Source organism: Ipomoea nil, unplaced genomic scaffold (genome assembly GCF_001879475.1).
Source record: "Ipomoea nil cultivar Tokyo-kokei standard unplaced genomic scaffold, Asagao_1.1 scaffold2160, whole genome shotgun sequence".
Lineage (NCBI taxonomy): Eukaryota > Viridiplantae > Streptophyta > Magnoliopsida > Solanales > Convolvulaceae > Ipomoea > Ipomoea nil.
In genome coordinates, this window is record NW_017618588.1 from 90 (window position 1) to 14333 (window position 14244).

The window sequence follows — 14244 nt, forward strand, 5'->3', positions numbered from 1 at the left end:
GTACACAAAAAAAAAAAAAAAAAAAAAAAGAATTTCGAAATTACCTTATCACTAATGAAGAGGTGGCAGCTTGGACGAAGATATTGCAGGCAAGCAGCTCTATATCTCTGGTTGGGAATCTGTAACATTGTTGAGGCTATTTATACTGTTGTGAAATCCGCAGGAGTTGAAGTATCGTTATGGCTCTGTTGTTTTATCCCTATGTTGTTGCCGCCAATCCTCATCACATTCTGATTCTGCGGAAGGATTATATGGTTTAATTTTAAATCATATGTGGGAGAGATAAGGATTATGTATGTGAACTCCTAATCAACTTTAAGCTAAGGCTGCGACTTGGTTGTCAAACCCGTGCAAGGAAATTAACGTTACTCAAAATTGGGATCAAAGTTGGCTAAAAAACGGAATGGGCCTTTAGTGATACGGTGGATACAATTGGGCTTATAAGTATGTCCTTGTCGGGCTTGCACATTGTAATCTGTTGGGTCACTGTCAAATTGGTTATTCTTCAATCAAGATATAATTTATTGGCTTGAACAACTATTAATTTCGAGACTACCTTCCCTTTGCATTTAAGGCACGTCAAGCAAGTCTCGAAGGGGCAATTTGGGAAGGCAAAAAGATGAGCAATGGGACTCCTACTGTTTCCAAGGAAACCACATTAAACGGGTATCTTTCCCAGGGGAGCACATTATTCGGTTCCCAGAAGTTTTTTTTTTCAAAGCAGAGCTGCGTTTCTCTTGGTCAGGCGGGTCACCGGCGACGTAGCAACAACCGCAGCGTGGTCGAGCGTGAAATTGGATGGTGGTCCACGGCAGGACTCTTTCAAGATGTTCGTCGAGTGAGTGGCCATGGAGCTAAGTCCAAAGCTTGGAGAGATCTTCCCGCGACGGTATCGCTATACTGTATGCGACGTCGGCGGCGGTTCGTAGGACGACGGCAATGTGCCGGAGCACGTGCCCGGAGAGTACCCAACGGCTTTCATCTCCGATGATGGTGGCCGGCATAATCGGCAGCGTGAACCCAAACAGTGGTGGAAGTCGGCAGATGCTTTCCCCTGAGGTGGCCCTATGACGCGTACTCCTTCTACGATGACGGTGACGGCTGGGAGGTCCGAACAATGGCGCATGAGTCTGAAAAGATTAATTTTTAGAAGCTCCAGTCCAATGTTTTCCGAGCAAGTGACCATGGAGTCAAATCCAATGGTGGAAGACAGCTTCTCCGACGATAGAGAACGTGCCGGAGCTACGTCTGTGGCGAGTTTTTATGGCAATAGTGCCTGTAGCAACAGGAGAGACGTGCCGGAGCAGGTGGCCATGGAATCAAGACCAAACAGTGGTGGAGGTCATTCCGAAAAAATTAATTTCCAGAAGTTTCAGACCACTGTTGGTGAAGATGGCGAGCCAAGCAAAGGTAGAAACAAGCCCGAAAAAAATTTAATTTTTGGATGTTTCTTGCCCAATGCCTCCATTCTTGATTTCTTTGTCCTCCTCTTGTGGTGAAAGCTATATAAAAATTAAGATAGTACACAAAAAAAAAAAAAAAAAAAAGAAGAATTTCGAAATTACCTTATCACTAATGAAGAGGTGGCAGCTTGGACGAAGATATTGCAGGCAGCAGCTCTATATCTCTTTGGTTGGGAATCTGTAACATTGTTGAGCTATTTATACTGTTGTGAAATCCGCAGGAGTTGAAGTTATCGTTATGGCTCTGTTGTTTTATCCCTATGTTGTTGCCCCAATCCTCATCACATTCTGATTCTGCGGAAGGATTATATGGTTTTAATTTTAAATCATATGTGGGAGAGATAAGGATTATGTATGTGAACTCCTAATCAACTTTAAGCTAAGGCTGCGACTTGGTTTGTCAAACCCGTGCAAGGAAATTAACGTTACTCAAAATTGGGATCAAAGTTGGCTAAAAAAACGGAATGGGCCTTTAGTGATACGGTGGATACAATTGGGCTTATAAGTATGTCCTTGTCGGGCTTGCACATTGTAATCTGTTGGGTCACTGTCAAATTGGTTATTCTTCAATCAAGATATAATTTATTGGCTTGAACAACTATTAATTTCGAGACTACCTTCCCTTTGCATTTAAGGCACGTCAAGCAAGTCACGAAGGGGCAATTTGGGAAGGCAAAAAGATGAGCAATGGGACTCCTACTGTTTCCAAGGAAACCACATTAAATGAGTATCTTTCCCAGGGGAGCACATTATTCGGTTCCCAGAAGTTTTTTTTTTTCAAAGCAGAGCTGCGTTTCTCTTGGTCAGGCGACGGTCATCCGGCGACGTAGCAACAACCGCAGCGTGGTCGAGCGTGAAATTGGATGGTGGTCCACGGCAGGACTCTTTCAAGATGTTCGTCGAGTGAGTGGCCATGGAGCTAAGTCCAAAGCTTGGAGAGATCTTCCCCGCGACGGTATCGCTATACTGTATGCGACGTCGGCGGCGGTTCGTAGGACGACGGCAATGTGCCGGAGCACGTGCCCGGAGAGTACCCAACGGCTTTCATCTCCGATGATGGTGGCCGGCATAATCGCAGCGTGAACCCAAACAGTGGTGTAAGTCGGCAGATGCTTTCCCCTGAGGTGGCCCTATGGTGCGTACTCCTTCTACGATGACGGTGACCGGCTGGGAGGTCCGAACAATGGCGCATGAGTCTGAAAAGATTAATTTTCAGAAGCTCCAGTCCAATGTTTTCCGGAGCAAGTGACCATGGAGTCAAATCCAATGGTGGAAGACAGCTTCTCCGACGATAGAGAACGTGCCGGAGCTACGTCTGTGGCGAGTTTTTATGGCAATAGTGCCTGTAGCAACAGGAGAGACGTGCCGGAGCAGGTGGCCATGGAATCAAGACCAAACAGTGGTGGAGGTCATTCCGAAAAAATTAATTTCCAGAAGTTTCAGACCACTGTTGGTGAAGATGGCGAGCCAAGCAAAGGTAGAAACAAGCCCGAAAAAAATTTAATTTTTGGATGTTTCTTGCCCAATGCCTCCATTCTTGATTTCTTTGTCCTCCCTCTTGTGGTGAAAGCTATATAAAAATTAAGATAGTACACAAAAAAAAAAAAAAAAAAAAAGAAAGAATTTCGAAATTACCTTATCACTAATGAAGAGGTGGCAGCTTGGACGAAGATATTGCAGGCAGCAGCTCTATATCTCTTGGTTGGGAATCTGTAAAATTGTTGAGGCTATTTATACTGTTGTGAAATCCGCAGGAGTTGAAGTATCGTTATGGCTCTGTTGTTTTATCCCTATGTTGTTGCCCCAATCCTCATCACATTCTGATTCTGCGGAAGGATTATATGGTTTAATTTTAAATCATATGTGGGAGAGATAAGAATTATGTATGTGAACTCCTAATCAACTTTAAGCTAAGGCTGCGACTTGGTTGTCAAACCCGTGCAAGGAAATTAACGTTACTCAAAATTGGGATCAAAGTTGGCTAAAAAACGGAATGGGCCTTTAATGATACGGTGGATACAATTGGGCTTATAAGTATGTCCTTGTCGGGCTTGCACATTGTAATCTGTTGGGTCACTGTCAAATTGGTTATTCTTCAATCAAGATATAATTTATTGGCTTGAACAACTATTAATTTCGAGACTACCTTCCCTTTGCATTTAAGGCACGTCAAGCAAGTCTCGAAGGGGCAATTTGGGAAGGCAAAAAGATGAGCAATGGGACTCCTACTGTTTCCAAGGAAACCACATTAAACGGGTATCTTTCCCAGGGGAGCACATTATTCGGTTCCCAGAAGTTTTTTTTTTCAAAGCAGAGCTGCGTTTCTCTTGGTCAGGCAAAGGTCACCCGGCGACGTAGCAACAACCGCAGCGTGGTCGAGCGTGAAATTGGATGGTGGTCCACGGCAGGACTCTTTCAAGATGTTCGTCGAGTGAGTGGCCATGGAGCTAAGTCCAAAGCTTGGAGAGATCTTCCCCGCGACGGTATCGCTATACCGTATGCGACGTCGGCGGCGGTTCGTAGGACGACGGCAATGTGCCGGAGCACGTGCCCGGAGAGTACCCAACGGCTTTCATCTCCGATGATGGTGGCCGGCATAATCGGCAGCGTGAACCCAAACAGTGGTGGAAGTCGGCAGATGCTTTCCCCTGAGGTGGCCCTATGGTGCGCACTCCTTCTACGATGACGGTGACCGGCTGGGAGGTCCGAACAATGGCGCATGAGTCTGAAAAGATTAATTTTCAAAAGCTCCAGTCCAATGTTTTCCGGAGCAAGTGACCATGGAGTCAAATCCAATGGTGGAAGACAGCTTCTCCGACGATAGAGAACGTGCCGGAGCTACGTCTGTGGCGAGTTTTTATGGCAATAGTGCCTGTAGCAACAGGAGAGACGTGCCGGAGCAGGTGGCCATGGAATCAAGACCAAACAGTGGTGGAGGTCATTCCGAAAAAATTAATTTCCAGAAGTTTCAGACCACTGTTGGTGAAGATGGCGAGCCAAGCAAAGGTAGAAACAAGCCCGAAAAAAATTTAATTTTTGGATGTTTCTTGCCCAATGCCTCCATTCTTGATTTCTTTGTCCTTCCTCTTGTGGTGAAAGCTATATAAAAATTAAGATAGTACACAAAAAAAAAAAAAAAAAAAAAAAAGAAAGAATTTCGAAATTACCTTATCACTAATGAAGAGGTGGCAGCTTGGACGAAGATATTGCAGGCAGCAGCTCTATATCTCTTGGTTGGGAATCTGTAAAATTGTTGAGGCTATTTATACTGTTGTGAAATCCGCAGGAGTTGAAGTATCGTTATGGCTCCGTTGTTTTATCCCTATGTTTTTGCCCCAATCCTCATCACATTCTGATTCTGCGGAAGGATTATATGGTTTAATTTTAAATCATATGTGGGAGAGATAAGGATTATGTATGTGAACTCCTATTCAACTTTAAGCTAAGGCTGCGACTTGGTTGTCAAACCTGTGCAAGGAAATTAACGTTACTCAAAATTGGGATCAAAGTTGGCTAAAAAAACGGAATGGGCCTTTAATGATACGGTGGATACAATTGGGCTTATAAGTATGTCCTTGTCGGGCTTGCACATTGTAATCTGTTGGGTCACTGTCAAATTGGTTATTCTTCAATCAAGATATAATTTATTGGCTTGAACAACTATTAATTTCGAGACTACCTTCCCTTTGCATTTAAGGCACGTCAAGCAAGTCTCGAAGGGGCAATTTGTAGGCATTGAAAAAAATTAAATTATATTGTTGGACCATGGTGGATAATTGATTGCTAAATTAATTACTTTAATTAAGCTAATTGGACTAATATTTATTTAATTGGGTTAATTAAATGGCCCATTAAATAATTAATTAGTTTAATTACTTAATTAAGTGTAATTGAATGATTGGATTGTTCGGCCCAAGTTGGTGAAATATTTAATTGAGTCGGACCAGGCTGCTTGGATGAATTGGGTTTCCTAATTAGCGGGTTTGAATTGGTCTTGGCCCATCAAAGTTATATGTGGATCATATAATTTTGAGAAATTTGAATGTTTGATTTTATTTGGAAATTTAATGAAATCATGAACCTGGACACAACGGTGTCCCGATACATTCCTTAATTTAATTAAAGAAATTAAATTAAATAAGGAATTAAGAGTTGGTTGAAGATTTTCTCTCACCCTCACCACTATAAATAGTGGTTTTATTTTCAAGAATTGGGAGCTCTGGAAATCTGCATACTGAAGCTCTGCCGAAGTCTCGCCAGGATATCGTCTGGAACACGCCCGCAGTTGTACTGCGTATTCCGCGCTGAGGAACACGCCACTTGAACACCGGAAGCCCTTCTTTGAAGATCAAGCTGCATATTAGCCCTTCATTGAGGAACAAGCTACCAACTCCGGAGGCCCTTCAGCAAGGAACTACTCCAGTTCGGCATACTCCCGAACTCGGCATACTTCCAGTTCGCCATACTCCCGAACTTGACATACTTCCAGTTCAGCGTACTCTGAACTCAGCACACTTCCAACAAGGAACTCGGCATACTTCCAGTTCGGCCATACTCCCGAACTCGGCATACTTCAAGTTCAGCATACTCTGGACTCGGCACACTTCCAATTTGGCATATTCCAAATTTGGCACACATCTAATAGGCATACTTCTAGTAGAGAATCAGAGGACTTCTCATATACAGAGATTGTACCCCTTCTTGATTGATACATACTATTTGTAACCGATACTTTGAATTTTGAATATATACAATTCGAGTTTTTCGCGCTTACAAGTATATGGGACTCCATGCAGAAAAAGTATGAAGGTTCTATAAAAACAAAGAGGCAGCAGCTTCAAGCACTTCGTACAGATCTAGTTCGAAACACTCCGCATGAAGTCGGGAGAGTCAGTTACAGAATATCTCTCTCGTACAACCACGATTGTCAACAAGATGAGAAATCATGATAGCAAAATAGAGGATTCTGATGTTGTTGAAAAGATTCTTCGATCCATGACACCGAATTTCAATTTTGTTGTGTGCTCCATAGAGGAAGCTAACAACGTGGAAAACCTTTCCTTGGATGAATTACAGAGTTCTTTAATGATTCATGAGCAAAAACTTATTCATCAGGAAAATGAAGAACAAGCATTGAAGATCTCAACAGAAAATCATCCATCACCGAGGAGAAATAGAGGACGAGGCAAAGGTAGAGGTAGAGGAAGAGGAGGAAGGCGAGGTGGCCATAATACCTCAACAACCCATAAACCGAGAGACTTGTCAAAGGTTGAGTGTTATCGTTGTCACAAATGTGGCCACTATCAATCAGATTGCCGCACCAATCTGACTAAACCAGACGAAGAAAAAACCAACTTTGTAGAAAAAGAAGAGGAGGTATCTCTTTTGTTAGCGTGTCATGTGAATGAAGAAACTCAACACATGTGGTATTTAGATACCGGATGTAGCAATCACATGTGTGGGGATAAGACGATGTTTTGAGTATCTCCCCTATGGTTTGAAGGGTGTAGTGGAGCTGAAGTTGTATTCTCTCAAAAAATGAGATAACTTGAACTAAACATGAGAATATTATATAACCAAGCAAAGATTCATTAATCTTTAGGGCGTTTTGTTCAAGTTATATAAGAAAATCAAGGTTATATTTGTTTGGAAATATATAATATTCTCATGTTTGGTTCAAGTTATGCAATTTTTTCCAAAAATGTAACATAACCTCCACATAAAGTTTTTAGCTATTACATATTTATTACATGGGAATGTGAGATACCCTCCCATTTCTTAGGTATTATCACATTCCCTTGTCTTATTGCAAATTTTGTCATTTTAATTCATTGCCTTAGTTAATTATTGTTCAATCTATTAGTTAATTAATTTTAAATAATTTATTTCTATATTTTACCACTACATTATTTATTTATTTTAATTTTAAAATTTATTAAAATACATAAAAATAGGTTAATGGTATTCAAGTAAAAATAATCATCATAACATAATAATAAAAAAAAAATCTTCAACCAAACAGAGATTGCATTTCTTTATTTGGTTTATTTTCTTGAAAATGAACATATTATTTGTTATAATAATAATAATAATAATAATAATAATAACAATAATAATATGGGGTGATAGTGGCAGTGTGGTGGTAGTGGTGATGGTGGTGGTGGTGGTGGTGGTAGTGTTGGTAGTAGTGGTGTTGGTGCTGATGGAGGTGGTAGTGGTGTGGTAGTAGTAATAGTGGTGTTGGTGCTGATGGAGGTGGTAGTGGTGTGGTAGTAGTAATAGTGGTGTTGGTGGCGGTATACCAGAGTTTTAAACCAAACACAGAAATCTAATATTCTCAATAATCTAATATTCCCAATAATTTAACATTCTCTAAGGCTCCCCTCAAGGTTTTAAAGTATATCTAGAAATTTTTAGAGTCTACTCTAATTCAAGAAATCATTTTTGTTGTGGTGAAGTTTGTAAATGTAACATTTTTCATACTACAAACGACATAGACTGTATTCCCCTATCTACAAAAACCACTATATTATACTCCCTCCGTCCCTAAATGATTGTCTCATTTGCTTTTTGCACGATTTTTAATGCAACATAATAAATGTTATTAACTTTCCAATTTTGCCCCCTCAAAAGTAGGTATTATTTGTACAAAGTACAAAGTACAATTGTACTTACCTCTAGAAATTTGAAAAGTCAAAAGGGTAAATTGGGAAATGTAGAGTGATAGTTATGTTCAATTTTGGAAAAATGACAATATTTTGGGACAAACTAAAAAGGAAAGTAAGACAGGTAAAATGAGACAGAGGGAGTATTACTTTGTGTTATTATTTTATAGAATATTGAGAAAAGGGTCAAATACACCCTCCAACTTTAGGTAAGAAGTCAATTAGGCCCTCGAACTTTTTAAAAGTTCAATTAGACACATTAACATATGAATTTAGTGCATTAAGGCCCAAAACCCTAATACTGACCTGCAATAACAAGTTAATAATGTAACGGCGGAACTCCCACAACTTTCCGGTGAAAACATGACCTGCAAGTCACCGGAACGCCACCCTCAACGACCACTGCCCCTCCTCCCTTTGCAAGATCCAGAAGTTCAGAGTTCAGAATTGAATAGAAACAAGCCATGGCTCTGCAAGATCCAGAAGTTTAGAGTTCTAGCGAGATGGCTGCATACGAATCCGGCGCCACCTATCACCACGATCCTCAAGCCTTTCTGTTTCAGACCTAGAGGAATCTTCCCGCCCGAATCGAAGGACCTAAGTCCAACGCGGCTCTGGTATAGAAGCCGGTATAAGTGATCCATCGTCTCTGCTAGCAAGTTAGAGCCGGAGATCGCGTTGTAGCCGTGGCCGCTGACGGAATCGCCATGGATGTAGGGGGCGGGGCTAGACGACGGAAGGAAGGTGAAGATGACGGTGGCTACAGCAATGCCGATGATGAGAAAAACGAGACGCTGCTCGCGGATATACCGAATTGGGCGAATCACATTCAGCCATGGCTTCGGAGGCTTCGGCGTATAACCGTCCATCGCCGGCTGCGCCTCTTGTCCTCTGTAGATCAACTCCGAACTCATAACTTAACAACCATCGATGTTTGCAAATTCTGGATCTTGCAAAGGGAGGAGGGGCGGTACAGTGGTTAAGGGTGCCGTTCCGGCGACCTGCTGGTCATGTGTTCGCCGGAAAGTCGTCGGAGCTCTGCCGGTGTATTATTGACTTGCTATTACAAGTTACTATTAGGTGTTTGGGCCTTGAGGCACTAAATTCATATGTTAATGGGTCTAATTGCACCTTTCAAAAGTTCGAGGGCCTAATTGTCTTATTACCTAAAGTTGGAGGATGTATTTGACCCTTTTCCCTTGAATATTTCTATTTTATGAAATCTACTGACTCTATTACATTGTAATATAGCACAAATAAATAAATAATGTCTTGTGTTATGAATTTATGTGGCTTGTGTTGTGAAATTTTGTGTCTATCAACACAAATTATAAACCTAAATCAAATTTGAAAAATAAATTAAATAAATATATAACATGTGTATTTATACCTTACGAAATTCTGTAATTTGTTTTTTATGAAATTATGTACCTTATGGATATAAATTCTGTATTTGGAATTAATAATACTATATGGCCGACTTGAAGAGGCTATTTTGCCGATCACGTACACCATAACCTTTTCCTAGAATAGATATACAAAAATATGAACTTCGATCAATTCTTATCTGATCTCTTCCTTAACAACCCATCCGCCCACGGCTTCCACCACCGCTACTCAAAGCTAGCGGTGCCATTGCTTTCTTGCTTGCTTTAAGTCTTTAACGCATGAATGAAGCTAAGGAAGCCAAGTCTAAACACATTTCTCCATTCTAAATTTAACCTGAGAATGAAAGAGACAAACACCAACGACGTCACCAACCAGGATATATGCATGCCTCCGATCCTTAGCCTCTTCAAAACCAACACTCTCACCCTCCTCGATCAGCTTCTGCATTATATTGAGAGAAATCCATCCACCAACATACACCCTCAGGCCTCAGCTTAAAATTTTCTTTTCCTTTTCCTCTTTGTAAGAAATGGCCGAAAATCAGGTGGCGCAAAACCCAAGCAACAGCAGCAGCTCCAACACCACCCGCCGTTCCCGCTCTATCTACAGCAGTGATCGGGATTTGGAGTCAGCTTCTTCGCTTTCTTGCCGTATCTGCCTTGACAGTGACACCAGAGAAGGCGACCAACTCATATCTCCTTGCCGCTGTAAAGGCTCCCAAGAGTTCGTCCATAGAGAATGCTTGGACCACTGGAGATCTATCAGAGTGAGCGGGCAATATCATTTTTGTTCCTACACATAACACATACATATTGTGCGCTGTAATTCAGTTTAAACGATTATATATATAATTGTATTATTGTAGGAAGGTTTTGCTTTTACCCACTGCTCCACTTGTAAGGCAGCATTTCAATTACAAGTGAAAGAGGTGAAATATGACATTGTCACAAGACTAAAGCACAAGCTCTTTGTGGTCAAGGATTTTTTTGTTCATTTCCTGATTGCTCAAGCAGTAAGTATAATAATAATAATATATATAATGTTTCTTTATACATTTTCCTACCTTTCATGTTTCATCCTATACTAGCTAGCTCATTAGATGTACCTATATATTACTCTTATGAATTCTTATTTCTCCCCAGCTAATTGTAGTGCTTGGTGGGTATATGTACATTGTGGATTACGAGGGAGTGATTCACAAGGCTGTTGATAAGTATTTGAGCTTCTTGTCTTCACAATCCACTATTTCCTTCTACTACAGCATGGGTACGCATATTTTTCATCCCTAACTTTCTTTATCAAATTATGTAAAACTACTTTCTTTTATGGTAGAGTAAAAGTCTCACTAATATAATTCTCTTGTTGAAAGGTTGTTATTAATTAGCAGCTTTAATTTTCTATCCAACAGTTTATATTAGTCTGATGATGATGTAAATGAAACAGGAGCACTGGTCTTCCTTATTGGCTTGGGATGTTATTGTTTCTTAAAAACTTGCATCTCCCTTGCTAATTTGGACCAACGTATAGCCGGCTGCCAAAACTTTTGCCTGGCCATGTTGATGTGGAATTGCCTTCCTGCTACAATGTTCATCATTCTTAACATATATGTCTTCATTTTTTGTGGTATTGCTTATGGTTTGTTTCTTGCTACAACATTTGTACATAAGAGTTGGCATCGCCACTACCAAATCCTAGAGAAGCGGAATCTTACACAGGTTTAATCCTTCAACTTTAATACGACTGTAAATTTTTTCAAGAAATGACGCATCATATTCCATTTAAATAATATGTTATTTTTATTTCAATTCTTTCTCTTAAATGTTACAGGTGTACGTAGTGGTGGATCAACATGGCCATTATACTCCACCGACACTAGATCCGAGGCATGAACAACACCTTCGATCTCTTAATCTATTATAGATCGAGGGAGATATATATATATATATATATATATATATATATATATATATATATATATATTTGATGGATCCAAATACCTTGCACTGCACATAACTTATGTCATTTGTATGCTTTTTTGGGATGTTGCTCACCGTTGTATATATTTTAATATTTCGCCCAATAAAATAAATTATTTCTTCATTGTTTTAACCTTATTTTACAATACAACTATTGAATATACCAACTCAACTCATCATATGGTTTCCTTATTTCTGGATTATAGCAGTGAGTTGTTTTCCTTTGACAACATAATTAACCTCTTAATAATGTGTAGTAAATAGAAAGGTTGTGATCGAGAAAGAAGCAAAATCCAACATCACCAACCACCTAAGATGATGCCTTTTAATGACAACTTAATTGGTCTTCAAAGCCAAACACTCTCAATCTTAGACTCTGCATTTTCCTAATCAGATATAAGTGTCATAATTTTGACATATTAATTAGGAAGATGCTCATTAAGATTGCTAAATTGTGTCTATTGTTGAGAAACCTCAAGGACTAGAAGAAAAACAGTATGCATTCCATTGAAGAAGATGAAGAGAGTTTATGTGTTTACAGGCTGAAAGAAGAGATGAATGTATCAACTTGTCTACAGCTTACACATCATAGGCTATATAGACAAGCCGTTATAACTGCCAAGAGAAAAAAGAAAAGACTAATAAACCCCTAACTTATTAAGCTATGAAAGAAAGCAAAAGCAGAGAAGAGCTGAACTTGGACTGCTGCAAGCTGCAAGTTTGGTGCATTATTTGAGATGTTTGAGAGGATTGAAGATATGACTGAGCTGTGCATTACTTCATCACCCCCCCCCCCCCCCCCACCCGTAAGCTGGAGCATGAACATCTTGAAGGCCCAGCTTATCATGGAACTTGTCAAACAAGGGCTTAGGCAAGGCTTTTGTGAAGCCATCTGCAGTCTGATTCTGGGAAGAAACAGCAAGAAGTTTGACAACCCCTTCATTGATCTTTTGTCTAACCACATGACAATCAATCTCAATGTGTTTAGTGCGTTCATGGAAGACAAAATTCTCACCAATAGCAATGGCAGAGTTGTTATCACAATACAAAGTTACTGGAGTAGAGAATGTTGCCTTCAAATCTGCTAACAGAAATAACAACCACTGTACCTCACAAGTTGTGGATGCTAGGGCTCTGTACTCTGCCTCAGAAGATGATCTAGAGATTGTAGCTTGCTTCTTGGTTTTCCATGAAATCAAAGAATTGCCAAGAAAAATACAATATCCTGTCACAGATTTCCTACTATCCACACAAGTTGCCCAGTCTGAGTCTGAAAATCCTTGCAATTTCATAAGAGAATTAGAAGGGTAGAACAAGCCTTTTCCAGGTGCTCCTTTTAGGTACCTTAACACCCTATGAGCTGCTACCATATGAGTGTCTCTTGGCTTCTCCACAAATTGACTTAGCTGCTGGACTGCATAAGAGATGTCAGGTCTAGTATTGGTTAGGTACAAGAGTTTCCCAACTAACCTTCTGAAAACTTCAGGTTGTGTGATGGGAATCCCATCAGTGTTGTTCAGTTTCTGTCCTGTGACAGCAGGAGTCTTAGCTGGCATGGCTTCCAAAAAACCATGTTCTTTTAGGATCTCCAAAGCATATTTCCTTTGGCAAATGTTAATTCCAGCATCAGTTCTAACGGCTTCAATGCCTAAGAAATAATTCAAGTTGCCCAAGTCTTTGATCTTGAAATCTCTATCCAGTGACTGCTTCAAATCATTCATTTGAACAGAATTATTTCCTGCCAAAAGGATATCATCAACATACACCAACAAGGCAATGAAAGATGTTCCTGTTTGTCTAGTAAACAAAGAGGGATCTGCAGAAGATTGTTGGAAGCCATACACTTGTAAAGCTTTAGTCAACTTGGCATTCCATTGCCTACTTGCCTGTTTAAGGCCATACAGGGATCTCATGAGCTTGCAAACCTGATTTGGCTTCCCATTCTTAAAACCAGGGGGTAATACCATGTAGACTTCCTCCTCTAAGTCACCATGTAAAAAAGCATTGTTGATGTCAAGTTGCTGAATGTTCCATCCCTTAATAGCAGCCACAGCCAAGAAGGTTTTGATTGTGGTCATCCTAGCCACAGGTGAGAAAGTCTCAATGTAATCAACACCTAATTGTTGAGTATAACCCTTTGCAACCAGCCTGGCCTTATACCTCTCTATAGAGCCATCTGCTCTATGCTTCACTTTATACACCCATCTACAACCAATGGGGTTTTACCAGCTGGCAATTCTGTTAAGATCCAAGTTTTGTTCTGGTTTAAAGCATTTATCTCAGCTTCCATGGCTTGTCTCCATTCCAAATGCAACACTACTTCTTGATAAGATTGTGGTTCCTCAGAGGAAGAAATAGCAGCTGCACACATTCTATGATCAGGAGATAAGTTTTGGTAAGAGATGAACTTCTCTAGAGAATGGGGAGAAGTTCTGGCAATGGTGATGTTGGATGTGGTAGTCTGACAAATATAGTCTTGTAACTTTGAGGGAACATTTCTTGTTCTTAAAGATCTCCTAGGCTGCTGTTGATCAGTCTGATTGTCAGTGTCTCTGAAATCATTCTCAGAGCAAGAGTGTGTGTCATAAGCATGACTAGGACTAATGGAATAGTCTCTGATCTGTGAGAGTTCCACATGAATGTCTGGTGTTTGCTGATTCTCTTCCACATGAATGTCTGGTGTTTGCTGATTCTCTAGCTGGACTTCTGCAGATTGGTCATTCAACAAAGTATCCCTGACCATTCCACTCT

The 14244-nt window shown here is 40.3% G+C and overlaps 1 protein-coding gene across 1 annotated transcript; it reads right to left on the minus strand.

Annotated features, from left to right (window-relative positions):
• Window positions 1–12150: 12150 nt before the first annotated feature.
• LOC109149879 (uncharacterized mitochondrial protein AtMg00810-like) lies at window positions 12151–13571 on the minus strand. The gene is made up of 2 exons (XM_019297882.1): window positions 12298–13571; window positions 12151–12205 (listed from the first exon to the last, which is right to left on the minus strand). The coding sequence occupies exons 1-2, from the start codon at window positions 13569–13571 to the stop codon at window positions 12151–12153; spliced, it is 1329 nt and encodes a 442-aa protein (XP_019153427.1).
• Between the last annotated feature and the right edge of the window lie 673 nt (window positions 13572–14244).

Bases quoted from the DNA above. Each gene is read 5' to 3' on its own strand.
- LOC109149879 (XM_019297882.1), bottom strand. From the start codon at position 13,571: ATGACCACAATCAAAACCTTCTTGGCTGTGGCTGCTATTAAGGGATGG. The intron at 12,206-12,297 runs GTGGGGGGGGGG...CCAAACTTGCAG, and splicing joins GTTCATGCTCCAGCTTACGG to CTTGCAGCAGTCCAAGTTCA.